This window comes from Cynoglossus semilaevis, chromosome 10, assembly GCF_000523025.1.
Source record: "Cynoglossus semilaevis isolate Cse_v1.0 chromosome 10, Cse_v1.0, whole genome shotgun sequence".
Taxonomy (NCBI): Eukaryota; Metazoa; Chordata; class Actinopteri; order Pleuronectiformes; family Cynoglossidae; genus Cynoglossus; species Cynoglossus semilaevis.
Window position 1 is genome coordinate 4,121,591 of NC_024316.1, and position 21,664 is coordinate 4,143,254.

General features: G+C 40.6%; 1 protein-coding gene across 1 annotated transcript in view; it reads right to left on the reverse strand.

The window, feature by feature from the left end:
- Positions 1-21,664, reverse strand: part of prex1 (phosphatidylinositol-3,4,5-trisphosphate-dependent Rac exchange factor 1) — a 73,542-nt gene that overhangs the window by 36,995 nt on the left and 14,883 nt on the right. Inside the window, exons 2-10 of the mRNA XM_025059479.1 lie at positions 17,790-17,855; positions 17,464-17,586; positions 12,138-12,242; positions 9,229-9,330; positions 8,978-9,139; positions 6,019-6,152; positions 5,617-5,732; positions 3,785-3,934; positions 348-495 (exon numbers count right to left, since the gene is read on the reverse strand). Of these exons, the coding sequence (XP_024915247.1) occupies positions 348-495; positions 3,785-3,934; positions 5,617-5,732; positions 6,019-6,152; positions 8,978-9,139; positions 9,229-9,330; positions 12,138-12,242; positions 17,464-17,586; positions 17,790-17,855 (1,106 nt within the window). The remainder of the gene's footprint in view (positions 1-347; positions 496-3,784; positions 3,935-5,616; positions 5,733-6,018; positions 6,153-8,977; positions 9,140-9,228; positions 9,331-12,137; positions 12,243-17,463; positions 17,587-17,789; positions 17,856-21,664) is intronic.

Consider the following 21,664-nt stretch of genomic DNA (forward strand, 5'->3'; position numbering starts at 1 on the left):
TTTTAACTCAAAATTATCACAGGGTGGGAAGGTAAATGGCTTGTTCCAGGGCTTAGGAAAAGATAGTGTCACCTAATTAAGGTATGGACGTGTGAATCTGGTGAGTGTGGAGGACCAAGGGGCGGCACTCTGACCCGACAGAGACACCAGAAGTGGAGGCTGCTCGTTACAGACAGGATAGTGAAGGGAGAGAAATGTTATGGCATTTTGCCTGAAGTTTGAGCAAAATACAAGCTCCTCCGAGGACGGAGCGCCAACTTCAAGAACTTCCCGTGTGAGCAGCTCAGACCTGCAGCTCCACTAATGGAAGCTGAGGAAACCGAGCAGTGAAGTCATAAAACACTTACTTCCCCATGAAGCTCTTGGGCACAATGCTGAGCTTCCGGCGTCTATCCTTTATCAGGTGCCGGCTCTTGGTCATCATCATGTGGTAGAGCTTCTCGCCTTTCTCTGCAATCATCACGTAGGCGTCCCGCTCCATCCCTAGCTTCAGACCTACAAAACAGCAGAAAAAAATACATGAATTAAGATGATTTGTCACCGTTCTTATCTCAACCCCTGCAGGGTGAAAATGCTTCAGGGTCAGACTCGACGGTAGACGTGGGAATGGCTCATAAAATAATCCAGAGTCCAGAAAAGTGGCTGCATCTCCATGCCAAGAAAAACATGGCACACCCATAACAGGACACAAATGTTCACTTTCTTTTTCTATAGCTTTACACAAACTAAGAGCAAAAAGGCAAAGGCCTGTCATGGTGTTGTTAAAAGAGAAAAAGAGGCCTTTGCATTGACTGCCTGGATGTGTTCTGGTATTGTGCATGTGAAGTGAAGCCAGGATCAGAGCGGCTGGGCTGCTGGGGTCTCTGAAACAGGCCCAGATGTTAATCTCCTCTAGACAAGTTGTCTTTACAGTGAACGAGAGTTGGGTCTTTCTTGATTTTGATGATCTGTATCTTGTTTCTGTGCTGTTTTTCTGACCATTATTCCTTTGTGGCAGAGAAAAACATGTGAGGGTCTTTTGTGAGACCTGCTGCCCCACTTCTGTTTCACTTCTTTGACGGAGAAAACACAGTAAGAGCTGTTTTTACCCTACTGCGGAATTAGAGCCACTTCTCCAATACACTGTCAAACCTTCTGACTCTGAGCAAATTCATTATTGCACTGGAGTTAACTGATCAACTCAGGTTGACTACAGGGATTGTTGAATCAACAAAAACCTGAATAAAATAAATTGCCACGTGGAGAAAACTCCTAATTGAAACCACTGGTGTTAAAAGAAAAGCTGGCAAAAACTGGGGTAAAAAAATCTGCAGTAAGATATACTGCAGATGTTTTAATGTTTAATGTTTAATGTTTAATGTTTAATGTTTAATGTTTAATGTTTAATGTTTAATGTTTAATGTTTAATGTTTAATGTTTAATGAATTTCAACATGAATCATTTACATCTATTTAGTTGTAAAAGTGAAATTCTAATTGTATAAAAACTGCATTCCAAATCACAAAATGATGCTTTTACAGAAAGTACAGGATTTTGGTGCTCTGTATTTGAAAATGTGTCACAGGGAAGGAAGGAAACACTTTTAAAATGGCAATAAATGTGTCCCTATTCTTCACCTTCTCTTCATTTTTTATGTGTTTTTTTTAAAAGCACCTTCATACTAACTGATTGCAGGAAACAATGCTGAAAGTGTTAGCTTCAAATTGGAATTAAGGCTTCAAAGTGGGACCTTGTTGTTAAATGGCAAACTCTTGAATTTAATTTCCCTCACTGAGTCATTGTCGCCCAGCACTGCCGGCCTGTGATGGAGGTAGGGTTGTATTGCATTTGACAGCAGCTGGAACACACTTAAACAATGAGAGTCATTGAACAACAGACGGGCTCTGTCCAGCGCTGAGGCCCCCTCAGCCGCTGGTCCAGCTGTCTGAGTTTGTCTTGATCCACTTTTTCGTCTTCCTGCACTCATTGGCATGAACTAATGCCCCGATGCATTATCTTACCAGCCACCCACACATTTTCCTTCAACATCCGTGAGAAAGAACAAGAATAGGACAGACCATCTCCAGCTGGCACTAGTTGACCAACACTGAGAGACTGGAAGAGAGCAGTGTGTGTGTGTGTGCGTCAGAGGGAAGGATGAGAATGTTTCACCTGGGAGGGTCCCATTAAATAAGGCTTGTCAAGAAAAGCAATAACGTAATGAAGTAGAGTGAGGGGGAAAAAAAGCTACAAGAATTTATTGCATTCAGAGTTTATCTTGAAGCTGTCTAGACTGGAATAGAGGTAGCAGAGGACACACCGCAGTGTGGCTAACAGAAGTGAGAGTGAGGAGAAATGGGGCACTGTGACTGATCTGGCATCTGTTAGCCTCAGGTCGATTTCCGCCAGGTTGAAACCCAACACTACCAGCTATACTAATCATTCATCAAAAGATCGGATCAGATGCTGACGTCGTTCCCACTGACCATGGGTTACTTATCTAAGCTACACTGAACTTCAACACAGCAGTGATTAGGACCATCGTTTTGAAGCAGCTTTAGAGTCACACGTTTGATTTTAAAGCCATCAGAGCTATCGTGTGACCTTTTTGTATGCTAGCTCCTCAATATGTGATCAGAGCCTGTCACACTCTTAATGCACAGAACATAACAAAGACAGATGGCCTGGGCTGAACAGGTGGGGACAGATTTAAAGGGAAAAGAGCAAAGTCTCAGGATAAAGAGAGAAAACTGTTTAGGCAGAAAACAAAGACTATCAGTTTACAGCACTAATCCTGAATTAGTGTTGGAGGAGGATTTTTTTTATTATTATTTTCCATTGGCATTTTCCAGTGCGTTAAGTTTTTCTCTAAGTGGTCTTTTGGATGAGACAATGTAAACTTCTTGATATTCTAAGTCGAAATGAGTTCCAGATTCACTGTGTGGCCGCAAAACAAACAGTGATGAACCTGGATCTCATGACTATTCAAAGAAGAAAATACACAAATACATTTGAAAGTGCTAAGCCTTACATAACTTTACCTGCTTTTTTATTACATTTGTACTTCAAGCTTCTGGCCAAGATTTTACCTTAGTGCTGACTCAGCCATGGCCACACAGATTTGTTTAGTCAAATATTTCCACTGCACTCATTTTCTGAAACTGAAGCAAAGACTGTAGTGTCATCCTCAGTCTGGTACAAAGGTCATCCAGGCAAACTGTAAACATTGTGTCAACTAAGCCAGTATTTAGGAAACAAAAGCAGGGCAGGTGGGACAGAGCAGGTTTTCATCCAGAATATGAAAATCATATAAAAATAGGAAACACTGGAGAAGCACATTTGGTGTAAGTTTTGGCTATTCATAAAGAATCTCTGGACTGACTGGTAACTGGCATCACACTATTTAAGTTAGTTTAATATAAATGAAAATTTAGAGGAATGTCAGAGTTACTGTCAATGTTAAATTGAATTTATATTAACACACAATGCAAAGCAGAGTAGGTTTCACAAATATTACTGAAAACCAAAATGAAAATTTTACTTCAAACTAATAAATAGCAGGCCTCTAAAAAAACCCCAAAAGTTTAACATTTTCTGCTTTCCTACAAATTCTTGAAATACTTAAAAAAAGACAGAGGGTGGAAAAGTAGGCTTGCTTCATTGGCTTGAAAAAGACGTGGGTCACTGTATGAAGAAACAGTGCCTTACACTCGACTGTCACACCCTTTTTTCTTAAAGCCTTCCTGGTGTTTTACTGCGAGTCACACCAACCAGAAGTGCTGTTCAAAAAAAAAGTATTACTCACTCTCTCGCTGCTCCCGTTCCCTCAGGATGGCATCCAGCCACTTTTGCTTGTCCTCAGCATTTTTGGCCATGCAGACAAACCACTTGTTTTTCGCTGTGTTGTGGATCTTCCAACCGTTCGTCACCGTGTAGTTGTTGCTGTGATAGTCGGCTGTAACGGCAAATGTGGGTTTTTACATTTGAAATATGCAATCAAATATAATGATTACAAACCTATGTATCAACAGTTTACCCCAAGCAAATATTTATAGCTCAGTCAAGGACATGATACACACCTCATGGTAAAAGAACCTCTTTTTCCTGACTTGACAGAAATCTCCCCCCAAACATCTCCAAATGATATCATCCATTTAGCTGCAGGTGAACTGGTGCTGAATAATGAATGCTTTGCTGGTAATGGGGTACATTAGTCCCACGCTCAAAGGTCATATAAATAGATCTGATACTTCAAGCCCCACAGGGAGCAGCTCCACAAGGAGCAGGGAGCAGGGTTTGGACATACGGATGCTGCGGTGTAGAGTGATGGGAAAGTGTGAGAGTAGAAAAGTGTCAAAGGTGACAGTAACACAGGTTTGTGTGAGATTTAGGCAATAACATTAGAAATTCCATTGGCAGAAATGGAATATGGCATCATTTTACTGAGGTATTATTATATTATCAATGATAAAATAATTGTAAGATCCAACTAAATCAGTGTAACTGTATGATTTAATATAAAGACTTTTCAGATGTAACAGCGTATACACTGAGGCAAGAATTTAGTTTATTATCTCAGTTCATATCAACCTCACCAAATGAGCTGTAACACTTCCACATTTCACGTCTTCATCTGCACTCTGTAATCAGATAACATGTTTTCCGAGCCTTCACATATGAACCTATTTACAATGTGGCACCCCTGAGTTCTGAGAATAAAGGCATGTTTTTCTTTGCGGTTTTCCTTCCAGCAGCCTAAATCTGACAGCCACAGGCAGAAAAAAAGGCTTTTTTAAAAAAAAGGTCATGTGAGCGTGCAGAAATATCCTGCCAGTGCAACAGCAGCAGCAGGGTGAGAGAGAGAGAAAGAGAGAGAGAGAGAGAGAGAGAGAGAGAGGAAAGAGGAAACGTGAGCGAGAGGAAGAAATGTTTTTACACCAGCAGACAACAAGCACAGAGCTCTGTGTGGTGCCTTGCAACAAAACCACAACAACAAAAGAAGCCAAGTGACGATGCTATCACCAACAGCAGCGGGGCATACTTTAGATAAGCAGCTCACCTCTGCCACTATATACCGCTGAGCTGTTGCATTTCCAAAACTAACTTAAAAAAAAGAAAGTACACAAGGCTGAGAGCTACATCCTGTTTGAAACTAGGTGCACCTCAGTCACTCCACCCAAACTGTCAACCAGTACCTGACTCACATCTGCATCGTTTTCTAAAATGCACCCTCTTCATCACATTTTACAACAAACTCACAGGTAATGGGGAATGTTTGACCAACTGATCGTAGACATCGTCTACATCAGTGGTCGACAACATGGACCGGTTAAATAAAATTATACGAAAAACTGGTATTTTCCAAACATAATAATACACGTAAAATTTGATAATGGTAATTCATTAAAATAAAACATTGTTCAGAATGCATTCTTTCTGTGTGGTCCGGTACCAATTGACCCACGGACTGGTGCTGGTCCATGGCCCGGGGGTTGGGAACCACTGGTCTATATCATATTCATCTTGGGTTTTAATGTGAATAAACTGAAGATTTGAGGATTTGTTGCAGTGTAACATCAGTCATGCATGACATTCACTGCCAGATCACCAATGCAGAGCTGATGAGCAAACACAAACCTGTTCCATCTTCCACATTTTCCACCTCCATCACCTCTGTGTTGATCCGTCCTCTGAACACATACAGGGGCCCGTTGATGGACTTGGTCCGCTTGGTGGACTTCTTTCCAGAAACCCTAGGAAATGGCACAGAGCTGTGGTTACACTCAGCAGGGAAAAACATCCGTTAGTGCCAGTGCAGGAGGAAAGAAGAAGGTCTGTATTTGTAACAAACACAAGTTCATTCACAGGCTCAGGTATGTGTTGATGCAGACCCGTGTGATGGGTGCAAAATCTGTCTCTTCAACGACAGCTGTCTCCGACTGTTTTCACTGAGGTTCATAAATTATTTTTTAAATGCGTTCTTGCCTGAAGAAGCTGTAGTTGAAGTGTCATAATTCTGTGAAATTCTGCATTCCTCACCTGGACTTTCTTTTACAGTAAACCATCAGGTTGTCAAACAGGAAGAAGACACGTTCCTGAATATTGCCTGCCGAGATTTTGAGGAGATTTCCATGGAGCAGTAACTCTGAGCAGATATCTGTCAGGTTGGTTCCCTGAGAAATAAAAAAATAGAAATGCAACAGAAGATTTACTTGAGAACTGATAAAAGAAAGCAATTCATTAATAATAGAGCGTGTTGATCTTTCACAGTAATTTCTAATCATTGAAGGGGAATAAAAATATTTCAGAATATTAAAGACAATGTTTATTTGCATTCAACAGTCACAGAGAGAGTAAACACAGCTGTGCCCCACCCAACCTTGATGTAGCTCTATTTTAAACTGCTTTTAATTGAAAACACTGACACTTCTCTGCCAAGACAGTTGGTCTTTGGCCAAATGAGGATCGTGTGACAAAGGACACTGTAACGTCTTTGACAGACATGCCAAAACACTCTCTAGTGATCCATGTCAATCGCTTCTCTTATCAGGATAAAAAGACTTTAAAAGACCAACACTGTTTATTCTCACTGTTTTCCAACTCCTCACCTTCATCTGTCCCTCTGAAGCTATTGTTTTAATCTTGATGACACTTAGCTTCTTCCTCCCTACCAGCTTCAGTTGAGCCCATTAATGGTGTTGGCTTATATTCCAACTTTACAAGTTAAGGCATACCACCAGTGATGATGAATACAGGGAATTCACCCCCAACACACAACAACTGTATAAACTCTACATATATATGTTGTCCTACTGTCACACATTAACATTGACATTTGTCTAACCATTTTAACCTGACTGAACACTAATCTCCGCCTACATTGTGCACTGTCCGCCAGATAATTAAACTCATCCACTGCTGCCGATCAAATCTTCTTTTCACTTTCAATTTGTGCAAAAGAAATGACAGATGCAACTACTTCATGAAAATCACAAGTGCAAGAGTCGCTGGTAAAACTAGTCTGAGCACGAAATAACTGCTCTGGTGCCAGAACGTGGCTACCAAAATAATAATGTGGTTAAAAGCACCTCATTATTCCATGTTAAATGGATCATTGCACTGCAGTTCATCTGGAACTAAACACACCCATGTGCTGGCTTTAGGACCACCTCCCCCTCCTGGGTGTGTAGGATATCTACCACATCCCCACAGGCGCATACATACATCATATTTGGACATTACTGTTGTCTTTGATGTGTCCAACATGGGTCCACCAGAGGCCGGTGGAAACCCCCCTCCCCTGGGAGCCACTCCTATTCTCAAGCATCCATAATTGATTCCCAGGAGGTTATATTTGTGGTCTATGATCATCACTCCGGTGTATGGAGGGACACAAAAAAGTGCATTTCTTAAAAAGCACACACATTACGTCTGGGAAGACTGCTGAGTTTCAGACAATCCATTCACCCTGAAGTGGAGTGCACTGCAGGCTGAGGTAGACGAGACCATGAGTCTGGGCAGAAGAGACTCACGGTCTCATTGTTTGTCTGCTTCACCAAATGCAAAACCTTTTCCTGCATTTTTAATGCTTGTGTTAGAGTGCAAACTGCAGCACAAGGTAGCAGTGTGCATGTACAGGATATATACATGAAGAGCAGTAATGCAACTAGCCTTCTCTAAGCACTGGTTAGTGGTTAGTGGTCAGTGGTCTGCCATTAGGACCTGAGGTGATTAGTTCCTGGTCCTGACGATTGGGGAGGAAGAGCGAGACTAATGCAGCTGAAGGCTCTGCGGGGATGTAAGGTGGAGGTAGAGAGGCTTTAAAGGTTCCTCTGCTCCTGAATACTGTTCAAAATGAATACCTTGGTCTATGGGCGAAAACAATATTTGAATATTTAGGACATCTGATATTTTGTATAGGTATTATATAATCTTGTCAACCTGTTCAAAAAAAGATTAAATACAGTAATACTGTATGATCAGAATTCGTGGCTTCAGAAATATCTGTAAAATGTAGACCGTCCAGTTTCTAGACTACTTTTGGATTGATATATAACACTAAACAGTTTTAAACATGCACAACTTATCGGTTTTAAATACTTGTCGTGCTTCACAATTTGTGTCACTTTGGTTTCACAGTATGTTTTGGTGACTTCAGAAGAAAACAAGAGAAAAAGGAAGCATAGATGATTGTCATTAGTGATAAGAGGAAGTAGGGTATACCTATCTTACACAATCTTTTACAGTCAGTAAGTGTATAAATATAATAATAATATTACATATTACTATATATTTTATGTTTTTATGTATTTTCAATAATAACTTACATTTCTTGTTAGTCCATTGAGTGGTTTATAGTTATTCTGGTCTTGTGGTGACTCTTAAGGGACAATGATAATGAGATAACCCTTGAGGACCCCCACACTCTTCAAAAGGCCCCCCTTATATAATTCTCCCAGTGCATGTGAGACCAGCCCCCTGCTTCCTAAGTCCAGTCTGATTGGGCTGCTTGCCCGCTGGCATCCCCATTGGCACCCTGTGTGGGTGGATTGTCCTCTTGGTGCCTACCGAGACAAGGACTCTGTTGTGGTGGGTGAGGGAGGCGTGAAAATTTCACTGGTCCCTTCCCTTTGGCTCCCAAGCCCCGTCTGTGGCCTCTGAGCTTAGTTCAATGAATTGGCTGCAGTTGAGCTAAACTCTTAAAAACCTGGGTTGTTTAAAGGAGGTTTTTTACCCCTGGTTGTTTTAACGGAGCCACTAGAAGTGTATGGTGTTGATTTCACCTGCAGATATAAAGCCCCCTACCTACATTCATTTGCCTGGTATGTAGTAGTAATGCAATACAAAGACTATAGAGCAGCAGTTAAAACACAATAAAAGAAAGGGAGGATTAGCATGTAGCCTAGCTTTTTGAGTCAGGCACGGCACTCTTAAATGAAGAATGAATCGACGATCTCATGACGATTCCGTTATTTGTCCCTATGCTCCTGGTTCTCACCTCCCAGCCCTCAATGTGTGACTGCAGCTGTTCCAGAGCCTCCAGTTTCTCCATCTGCCTCTTGGTCTCGTTGATGTTGGAGCACACTGCCTTCATGGCCTGCAAAGCTTCTTCCACAGCTGGATAGTCTGCATGCTTTTTGGGGGTCCTCTTCAGCAGCTCCTATGTTGAAGAAACGGTTGGTTTGTTGTCAGATAATGTGCTTTCCCATTTTCTTAGAGCAGCACAACAACAACAACATCGTGGACTACCTTCAGTAGCAGAGGGTATTTGCAGATCCTCTGAATGGGAGTGAGAAGGTAGCCCTCCAGGGGGATATCTGTGCTTTTCTTGCCGCCTAAAAGCATACAGTGCTGTGGAAGACGCACAAAAGAAACATAAATGAAGAATAAATTCTAGAGAAAGACGACAACCAATTTGTTTGTACAGCAGGAGGTAACATCCACATGATAACATTTAGCATTCAGAAAGTTAAAAAGAAATAATGGGGAAAACTTGAACTCATAAGTGTTTGAAGTTACAACATTTTGACAGTCATGCTGTTTTCTGTTAGCAGTTGAAACAAATAAAAACTAATGAGTAACCGTTGTTTTTTATATTTATGTCAGGGAGTCATACAGAGTCTCTGATTTTGAGGATGGGAGAATGAAATGAACACTTTCTTTACCATAACATGCTTACATAAGGACTAGCTGTAAACCACTATACTGCTGTGGCAACATGGGAAAAACTAAAGAGATCATCAGTAAGAATAGCATAACAAGGTTTCTTAGGTTTATTTTTATTATATAAATAGTTTTTGTTTTGTTTCTGTTCATGGAACTGTAGTTTTCAGTATTGCTTGTATTTTGTTTGTTTTAGTGTCTCATAATTAATGAAAACATAGGTTTAAAACAGGAAACATCTATCCATTCATTCTGGCTAGTTCTAATTTTGAACATACTTAAAATGTTACTACATGAGCTATGCAACATGGAACCGTTCCTGATTATTTACTAATACACATAAATCTAGTCACTGTGGATAAATGGGATACATAACATGTTTTTTGTTACTAACTTTGGTGAACTATAACAACAATGCTCTAAGTATTTTTAATTGTAAATATCACTTTTTTCTTTGGTCGTTTGTCTTTGTTTTGTGGACCACACAATACATCTAAGGTCGCAGTCACATTGAAACATTTAAATCAACATTTAATTGATTTTCCAAAGTTTGAGACTAAAGAGTTTATGAATGGTTAGTGGACTGCGAATATATTAACTATTAAGTAAATACAAGACTCATCTGCTCTGTTATTTTGTACTGTATAATAGTTATTCTAGTGTGACACTAAATAATGCAGCTGAATGTCCATTTCACGGGTTGTGGATTGGGGATTGGGGTTGCTGTGAAAGTTCTTCTCATTCCCCTGGGGAATGTGGCTTATATTAACCACCCCCTCCCCAGAACCATCTGGAAGGAGAGAGGTTTCTTCTGAAGTAGCGTGTTACAGTTATTACAGTTACATTTGTGCTTTCTGCATGCTTCGAATTTTACAGGAACGCAGGCTGTCAGTGCACTATGAGCTCAGTGGAAGGGATGACAGATCAAAGCGGTCATGCAGATAAACTTCACAAGTGAAGCGGGGGAAAAAAGGCAGGGAATCATCAGATAGTGTTATGATCGTATGGCAATTCCTTTTAGCTTTACATGAAACAGAATGAGAATGTGGAAAAAGGCAAAAATGGAACTTGGACGCTGAATTTCACAGAATCTGTTTGTATTCATCTCTGCTCTCCATGTCTTTCTCTCCTCTCTTGCATATTGGTAATTTGCCTGTGGACAGAATTCCCTCTGGTCTTTCTGCTAACCTCTTTTTGCTTGTAATATTTCACTTTACTGTTTCACACCCATTAATGCTTCCTATGCACCATTTCCGATAATTTCCCATAATAAAATCCAGCATGACATTACCAATCATCATAAAGACAACCTTAATCAGTGATTTCACAGTTACAACACTTGTAAACGTAGTGTATGCGGAGTAAATAAAATAATTTTTGCTTGTGCACTCAACTGATAGATCTGGGAACTATTTTTAGCCCCCTCTGCAGGTAAGGCAGGGTCTATGTGCTTGTTAATTAATATTCAGGAATATTCTACCTAAATCTTTTTTCGTCCTATGTTGTACAAATTAAAGTCTCATTTTCAACCATTTAAATCTGTTTCTATTTTATGTCTGGTTGCTACAGCAAACACAAGGGCACGTCCTGTCTTTGATTTTAAACAGCATGACAGCTGTGTTAGCACATAACCAGATGTGGTGTGTTAATTTTATTTTAGAAGCATTAATGTAAGACCACTCAAATTAGCTGCTGCAAGTCTGGGCCAGGAGAAGCCAAACGCCAAAGCACACAGCACCAGTGCTTTTTAGTCCTGTGGGTCAGAATAATGCCAGGGAAGCAACCCATCAGGCAGCGACAAACCGCACAGGCCCAGATCTCACGGCCAATCCCAGAAAGGCTGCCAATCCTCCACAGCTGGCTGGCCCAGGATTTGTGTATGATTTCATTGTTAGGGCCCCCTGCTCAAAGGTCCTGTCACCAGTCTGAGTTAATTGTCTCTGGCCCAGAGGTTTAAGTATCAATACACAGCAGTGGATATAGGAAACACTGAAAAAATGACCTTGATAGTAGCTACATCCTGCTCTGACAGGAAGATGCCTTTGACCTTGACTCAGTTTCTGTCCATTATTCACATGTTAACATGGAAATACAGGTGTTATGGTGGACGGAAAAGGGGGGGAAAGGGGAGCAGCATGGATGAACGACAGAAAAAAACAAAAGTCTCAAATCAGAGTCCCACAGGAAGAAAAAAAATGTAGGGAAGAGGAACAAACATGGAATAATAAGAGCTGAGGTAAAGAAGGTGAGAGGCAGAAAAATAATCCCCTGATCTCAACTGAAGGAAAAGAGTCAAATGTGACAAAAAAATAAAGAAAGAATGAAGCGGTTCGATGCAGCATTTAGAGAGAACTAGGACTTGTAGTAAGAAGAGGAAGGAAGCTAGTGGAGATTTAAAAAAAGATAACAGAGTTCAAAAAAGGCGAGGCACAGTAACTACTGTAGCTCATACATAAGAAAAAAAAAACTGGTGCAACCATCAGTGAAGCTCTTACCAGCAAGTATGTCCTGATGTTGGGGATTTTGTTCAGCTCCATCAGGAGACGCAAGGCCTTTTCATGGTTACTGCAGTACTCCCCGTACACAGAGAAACTGTCCTTCTGTAAAACAAAAGACAGATTATTTTAACTACAAGAAACTGGTTGGAAGAATCCAATCAGTGCATTGTAATGAAATTCATTTGGACTAAAACAAGGGAAAAGATCCAAAAAAAAAAAAGCTTATCTTAAGTGTATGACCTATTTTTTTTTTTTACATATATGTATTTGTCGAACTTCTCTTTTATGAGTAATGCGCATAGCAGAAAAGGGAACAGAGCATTAGGTGAAATATATTTTCTTTTTATATTTCCTGGCTCACAGCTTCACATTGCACTAAACCTGCTCATCTACAGATGACACCAAAACACCCGCTCTGGAGCTTGAGCTGCCGCTGACTTCTCCTTACAATAAGTAACACAACACCTCAGATACTGCATAAGTTGTTACTAGAAATGCATAATTCATGCAGGATCCTATAGGCGACAATGTATACACAATATCACACCTGCGCTCGAGTTAAGCCTCCAAAGCGCATTTGCGTCTGTGGTATAGTGCTGGCTTTCTGCGCTAATTGAGGATGTGAAACCATGTGCAGAGTGGGACTGAGCCTGAGGTGTAGAAACTGAAACTGTCACCTGAAACAGCCGGGTGACTGAAATCCTAAACGACAAGTGCTTGGACACCACTTTCAGCCCTAAAGTAAAATCCCACGGCCCTGAGGGCTTTTGTTTAATGTTGGATTGACCGTAAAACCACACTAAGAATATTTCCATAAACAACTGTAAACAACAAACAGTCTCAGCTCTTTGACAACATCCGTGTCTAATGCTGCGGTTGATTTCTGAAATGTTGACGGTGACAATTAAAAAAAATACGTTAGCCAACAGGAACCTGTACAAGCATGGGTGTGTATGTGTGTAAGAGGAAAAACGCACACCTATGTTTGTCCACAACTACATATACAGTACTACAGAACGTATGGTCCTCCTTGCCATGGCAACCTGACGTTGGTGACTGAAGCAGCCAAAGAATCTTTTTGTGTCTTTTAGTTAAGAAATCAATAAATTTACTGGGGAAACTCTTGACTGCATTCATCTGACCAAAGCCAGAGTTCTATAATGTAAGTGAGTCTGACTAAAAGAAGTACTATAGGTATGTGGACTAATGCTGCTTCAGGTACAACTGCAAAATAACCTTGCTAATTGAAGAGATGATTGTTTGTGAGACAGTAATGGATGCACTTTAAAACTTTTGTTGCGGTTACTGTTTTATTCCTTCTAGTGCTTCTAGATCTAGAGGGACATGAACTGTTTGTTTTTCTAAAAATCCTGGATATGTAGGTATTCTAGTTTGTTTGGTTCCTCTCTTATGTTCTCATGGCTACAGTAAACTAAACTAAATATAACTATAACCAGGCAGTTCATGTAATAAACACAACCTTACTGCCTGGTCCCATTCTGCCGACCTTACGCAGCTGATTACCTTTTATACATATTTACATGTTACAACAGTAGAAAGTCCGTCCAGCGTAAATGATGGCTAGCTCTACCATTTAACCACACGGACTGATAAGGACACAAATACAGTAAATCCATCTCTCATTTGGCAGTGGACACCAGCCCAAAGTACCACTGGGAGCAACAGCTGGACCGACATATGCTGAGAAACTCCAGTTACTGTCAGAGTGCGTTAAGGCTCTAAACAGGGAGGGGGACACAGCAGGGAAATGGAAATGTTCCATGAACCATTAGTCTACAAAATGAAATGTAAAAATGCTTGGAGATAAAGCAAGCAATGCAAACAATGACAATATTCCCTTTATGGTCACAGTTATGGTTTCTGCTGACCTCTGTCATTATTCTTTAACAACATAGGATAGATGGATAATTAACAGAGGTTAGATTAGAATCCATACTTACCACGTTTTGCCACCTTGAATATGGCATTTATAATCTTATATTACATCAAGATACTCAATATTTACAGGAGTTCATTTGCATGACGTATAATGTCACAAACTGCTGCTAATTTCTGTCAGGTATGGTCATGTAGTCGTGGGTTTTCTCCTCTGATGTGCTCTGTTTAGTGTAGACTCAACCATAACATGTACAACATTCTGTCTACGTCACTACCTAAATCTGTTTCAAACCAAAAGTGCAGATTTTCTCCCACTCAGGTGACAACAGGTTCACTGTCGAGCCAAGGCCAAATATGAACCTTGGAATTCACAACAGTGACTTTTTTTTTTAAAGATTGAGACTATTTGTAGAAATTGAAAGAGATCTGTTGTGCCCAGAATAACTCTGAGATGTGGGCTGTCCCTTTGATAAACATCAGTATTTGAATTCCTTGTCATTGGAATGTTATTCCGGAGGTTTGATGAGAGGGTAGTATCAAACACTGAGCGAGTGTTGACGCATAATGAACGGAGTTCAGAAAGTGTATAATGACGCGACTGTTGCCTCTCACGCAGCACGTGTGTATAGGCTTTGAGCAAATGAGCAAATATTGACATCTCTGGCTTCTCCTCTGAAAGACCTCACCTTTTCACCTTTCACCCACTTGGAAACATCCTTTTGCACCAACTTAAAGATAGAGGGATGAGAGGAGGGTCAGGGTTTTAACTCACCACAAAGCCTCAGAGAAAATAAAACACTGTAGATACAGTATGTCTAAGTACATTTGTTTGTGGAATAGAACAAAATGTTTAACTGATTAATGGTGTGAAAACAGAGCTGGCTTACCTTAGATATTGTCACAGCACTGTTACTGGCACTCAGCAAATCAGATTATTGCTATTGTAGCTAGTGATGAAGTGTTACCTCAGGCTGTCCTGCTGTGATTTACCACAATGTCTACCAGTGCTCAACTACAGAATCAGCATGTTACAGCTTAATCATCAGCACCCCCGTGGGGGGTGGGCGGGGCTCTATTACCCTGTGCCCTAACATTTCTCCATGTCCATTGATTAAACTGTTAAATACTTAATATTCATCAGAATAATACGAAGATTTATGTAAAACACTTTTATTTAATACCAGATCCTGGTTTTGTTAATGTATGATAAAATCATCAGAACCCAATCTTTTACACATGCATCCTTCAGGGTCGTCTCTGAAGCATCTGAATTTGAATAGCGCCCCCCTCCTTCCCCTACTGAGTGGCACTCAGTCTGTTGGAATAATGCTGGAGGTTAATCAAATCCCAGTCATGGTTTTGACCTCTGTGTGGGGTCAAGGGCTATGGCTGGAAGGAGCCAGACAGAGTCAACCAATTGGATAAGGGATGTCAGTGTTGGTGGAGACAAAGGTCATGGGTAGGAGAATGTGTAATGGATACACAAAGATGCTGGGAGCATATGTGTTGAAGGGGTGGGAGCTAACATGGTGGCACACACTGACACTGTTTTGCAGAACCACACACACACCTGCAAGCAAAGACACCTAATAATGATATGCAATGAAATGAAGAAAAAAATGATATATTGACATTTTTTTAAGTCTCTGTCCTTGTACCATTAGACCAGTACAGTACAAGAGAGGAGCGGTATGTCTGGTTCTGCCATAATAAATGGAGAAGTCCTGTTCAGTCTGTAAGCTGCTAGTTAACCAGCAACAAAGCCAAGACTCCAACTTATCATAATTGTTCCAACTACTGTATTATACATTTTCTGTAGTTATTATTTGTTATATATAAGAAACACATTATCCTCTGTAGTTGTCATGTTGTTTTAGAGATGCTAACTGCCATTATTCAACTGATATTGAACCCCAAAGTTCAGACATTTTGCTAATGCTACAGCTGGTGTTTAGCCTAAACTGCTGCTAGTTGATTATAATAGCAAAAAACATAAAGACTGAGTATTGAACAAACCACTTAGACCCTGATGTCCTAAGTTCCAAGTATATAAGAATATATTTATATGTTAATTAGTTCACAGGACTGACCTGTAAATGCTGGCTAGCACACATGCTGTATATAGAATAAAATAACTTTTCCAACAAGTCTATCATATTAGATATAATCCCACTTATGCACTGTTTTAGACTGTAGTCTTTATCATTCAGATTGCTTTACTGTCACACTTGAAGAAAATGGAAATACAATGGGAAAGGGTTTGTTTTTGTTTAATAATTTACCTGCTGTCTCACGCACTTATTCAGACAGTCTGGCCACGGAGTGAAGAAAAAAAACACTGACAGGCTCCTGTAACCGATTCTCCACCCTGACACTTGGTCTGATAAAGTGAATGACTGTGACGGCCTGTGTGTGTGTGTGTGTGTGTGAAGGTAATATTGAAAGAGACAGTTCAATAGCAGACCCTAGATGTGATAAAAGAAATCACCAGCTGCAGTGAGGCATAGAATATTATTGATCACGTAATTCCTCTCCAAAGAGTCTGTGTATTGTATAACTTTAGATGAAAACACACTGTGTGGTGGTAGGAAACTGGTGAGGAAAGTTGAGGTTAGCAAATAGTTATTGGTTCAAAAAACACACAAAGAAGAACCTCAAAGGTTTCTATTGTACTCAAAATGAAACTTTATGATAATAACACTGACCGCACTATTCTGTATTCTGTGCTGCCTGCGCCTTAACCATAATCTCTTAAAGATACTCTATCAGTAGGATAGAGAGAAAAGGAGAGAGGGGGGAGTGAGTGGTAGAGCAAGAGGGAGGGAGAGAGAGAGAGAGAGAGAGAGCTACCAGCAGAAGCATTGTCCCTTCCACTGAGTGACACACCATCTCTTCCTTCCCGGACACAAACCCTTCTTTGTTTGTTCCCTGGGGCCAAATGAGTTCAAACAGAGGGGAGCGGAGAGGCTGGGGGAGCAACAGAGAGGAGGATAGTTGGATGGATGGGTGGATGTAAGTAGGGAGGAGAAAAGAAGATGAGATGGCAAAAACAGTCACTCTCACAGACATGACATGGGTGAAGGAAGAGAGTGGAGACAGTTTTCTTCCCTGACAGGATGCAGGCCTTTTGTGAAGAAGGGGATAAAGAGAGGGAAGAGTGTAAGGCACCGAGGGAGACCAAGAGATGGAGGGGAGTTTTGGTGAAAAAGAGAGAATTCTGAGTATTTTCACAGTAGTCTTCGCACGCTTTTCCTGCTGTTACAGTTGAATTTGGCGTGGGGGGGTTTCTGCATGAAAGGGCAACTCATTGATGTGTGTGAGCCCACATGTACATCCATGTGTTTGTGCATGTGACTCTCTTCTGTTGTCTTTTGTTTGTGAGTCTGTATGCGTATGAGCATGTATGAGCGTGTCGTGCACTTACAAACTGGAGGAATACGTGTCCCATTGCATGCTGGGGCTGAGGCTCTGGCTGCAGACTGGCCTCCACGGCAGACAACACCTCTTTGTGCAACTCCAGGATGTCCTCAATATTTGAAAACAAAATCTATAAACAGAAGGGTGATGTCAAGGGAGGGGGACACAGGGGAAGGAAGGAAGGAAGAGATAAAGAGGCAGGGAGGAAGAACGAAGAGGAAAAGACAGAGGAAGTGACCAACAGATGGACATAGATGTGGGAAAATCATCTGAGCATCAATCCACTCTATGTTTATTTTGTACACGTTGCCTTGACTTCCAAGCCAGTCCTACCTTAACATGTTCTGGGGACAGACACTGCTGGTCGTCTGTGGTTTGTCTAATTCGGTGCAAAAATGCCTGAAAAAGAAGAAAATACAGAGAATCAGCAAAAGTTGGATTGTTGGAGTTCAGCTTATACAGTATATATACATATACACCACAGTTGACATCATTGATTAGTATGATACCATCATTTTTCCATTACTGACTAATAGCAGCCATAAACCACTGCAGAGCCTCCTCACTGAAAATGATAAGAAATCAAACACTACAACTTAAACTCCACATGTGGAGGTCACATTAAATATTTGATCAAATATATTATATATTTGTATTCATACTTTTTTGTATTAATTTATTATCTTTCATTGTGCAGTCTATTCTACCTTAGCACTGTTAACTTTATTCATTTTTTTCCTTTTTGTATCAGTCTCTGTCCTTTATGTTGTCTGCAACATGTGAATTTCCCAGTGTGTAGTCGTGTAATCTAATCTATTTAATTAATAACGCTGTTCTAACGGATTTATTTTGTCATTACAGTTGTTAATTAAAGTTATTAAGTGGTGATTAGGCCAAACGTTGTGACCACGACTAAGGTGAAAACATGACCTTAAAAATGCGATTTTAAAATATCTGTTAACCTTTATGTGTTGAAACAAACAACTCTTTTCCGATGGGGTTTGCATCTTTAAAAGGTCACTGGTGTGTAAACATTATCAATCTCACGCAGAAAAACAAGACAGACCTCTGGACGCGCAGAACAAAACATCTCTTACTCTAAAAGAATATATCTGTAAAGTGTATTCGTCATAAATTATTCCCCACTGATGCAGCACACAGATGAACTGTGGCATCACTGTGCAGGAGGATATGGTAAATACAGGCGAGTGTGAGCACAGGAGTCAAACTGACACCATCATACGTCAGAGGAAATTAACTTTCACGGTGCAGAGCGACATGTCACTGTTAATTTTACTATTCCCTGTGCATTGTGTGACATGCTTTAGTTTTTAATTTTTCTTTTTTTTACTGATTTATGACATGTGAATCTCACCGTGAAGATGTTGTGTAACAGGGGGAAAAGTACCTGAGCATTCAGCTGTTTGACTGCAGCATAAATAAGTGCCCCAGTGTCACGGTGCCTTCACACGCCACTTCAGCTAAGAACAACCGTAACAGGATGGTGTCAAGTAGAGTGTGCTTATACAAGTCTGCCAATCAAAATGAGCATGGAAAAAAAACATTAAAAAGAAGACTAGTGGATCTACAAAGACTCGTTCTATCCCGTCCTCCTTCGTGTCTCCGTCTGTCTCCCTCTCCCACTGGATCATCCAGCCTCAGACTGGATGAGACTCTCTGTCTCATCTCCAGACGCAAATACTATCATAAAATGAAAACAGATAGCGGAGAAGAGATGTTATTACCCAACCCGCCAAACATACTTGACTCTGGTATCCTCCCTTTACCATGGAGCCTCCTGCTGTTATGACTGCCTGCAACTCAGCGCCTGAAAATCTGAAAATTGATAGTTTGCCATGTGGATGATGATGTGTTACAAAGTAAAAGAGAAGAGGTTCCCCGACAAATACAGAATGATTATGAAAATCAACAATTCTCTGGCGGTTATGTCTACTGTTGTCGGCTCCAAGTTGATTCGAAGCTAAGAAAATGACACCCACGGTTGACAGTCTCACAGCTTCTGGCTTTGTCTGCAAGATGTTTCGAGATGTAAGCTTTTGCCTCCTACAAAGGAGATTAACTCTGTGGAGAGGATTTAGCCTTTTATGTTTTATGGCTGTGAAAAGCCATATTTGAAAAATGTTTGCAGCGATTTCTATTTGTAGAAACTGCTGTCACCAACTACACTGACACAAGAGCTGAGTTTATTGTAGACCGATAACACTAAATAGTTGACAGAATCAGTGCTTTACAACTTTTACTAATATTAAAATAACAGCTTCTTAAATCAGAAATAAAATGCAATGCTATGCATAACTTTCTACAAAAAGCTCAAATAAATACATTGCCCCTGTAAAAGATCTGAAATATCCACAAAAAATGTATCAAGAGCAATAATTAAGTAAATACTCGCTCAAACAACTCTAAGAAGATTGAAGATGTCCATATAGGAATGCACTATAAAAGTTGATCAACTTGAACTGACAACAAATTGCTGGTGCCAAACGTTCTACTCTTTCGTGTTTGTGTTAAAGTTTAAAATTCAAACAAATGCCTTCAGCTGAACTCTCATCTACCAAGGACGGGAAATGAAAAGAGCTGACAGTGAATTCTGCGGTTTATCAGACATCCTCAAGCCAATAGATGACTGTCTCTAAAACCAGAAGAAAAGAACAAAAAAAAAAGTACAGTTGCATTTTAGGAGATCAGCTCCTTTTATATGAGGAGAATGAAAAAAAGAAAATTCACTTCCAAGCTACCTTGTGTTCATCGTACTTAAAGTTACTTCCAAATAGTAGAAAAATAATGACAGAAGGAACAGAGCCAAAGAGCAATCAGGCAAATCATATAATTTCCTCCAAGGTTGGACACTTTTGGAGGACTTCCCTTCTCAGGCCACATTTACGTAGGTCGTTGCCAAACAGAAAGCCAAGGTCGGCAGCAGTTTGTCTGTAACCTTTCTAATTAAGACCGGTATTAGAGAGTAGCAGTCGCTGTCATGTTGTACAGTTTTCTGGAGTGAGCTAATTATGCCTGAGGCGTACACTAATTAGATATCCCATATGCCATCTTGAACCATGTCAACACTGTAGGAGTCACTTATATGAGAGAACCCTGCCTGCCAGGAGAGAAGAAAGGGGAGGCAGGAAGTAAGGCTTCCCTCGGTTGTTTCAGCTGAGTTTGAGTAAACAACTGGGGAAAAGGCACCAGACAATAATAAGGAAGGGTGGGGTGAGTAAAATATGAAAATTAAGTTGTTGGTTTTTTTAAATCACTGCTACTGTTCTGGAGGGATTGACACAATGTGCCACACAGATGTGGTGACAGGAGGATCAGCAGAGACGATGGCAGGGGAGGGACAACAAAGAAGCTCTTTCAGTCCAGGTCTCGCCTCGTTCTCACCCAGGGTTGTATTGGCTGTCTTCATTGTTCCATCACAAAGCCCACAGGTTTACTTGCAGACAAAAACTGGGATCGTTCTCTGTCTGCTGCCATGACTAAGACACTGGCTTCAGTCAGTGGACAGCCTTCGGTGGCTGAACTGGGCATGAACACTGAAGTAAAGTACCTGACTTTTCTTAAATGCAGAGTTTTGACATGCTGGAGTGAGAAGGTTTGAGAGCCTGGTTAGAATCTATGACAGGAAACAGCCCAGAAAACGAAGGCGTTATGGGTATAATTGAAGGAAATTTGACGTATGATGGACAACAGGTCATTGTGCTACAAAAACTATCAATCATTATTAGACAAAGTGCAGTGGTCAGGGGGAATTTTCATATTAAGCTCTTTTTTTTAACCTTTTTTACTCTAATGACCACAGAGCTGCCAAAGAGGCAGCCAGGTACGTCACTCACACTCCGTCTGACTTCTTTTGACTTCCTCCGTGGTCCAGGGCAGTAATTTATATAACAACACGATGGCTTAAGGATTTATACAGGTCACTTCCAGTAACTCCACTTGACAAATAATGTGCAGCATGTATTAATATGCTGCAAAATCAGGTTTTTACAGATGTTTAAACTTCCAATTGGACAAAATCTGCTGGGTTTTTTCAGTGTTAGGTTTCAGTTATACTTTACTTGTCACTGACAGACATGATTACAGAGATTCACTGTCTGTCATTGGAAACTCACAACCCCATTGCCAGGCTTCACAGCCGTGTGTATTTAAACAGTCTGGGTCAGGCTCATACATACTTAAGACTCTGT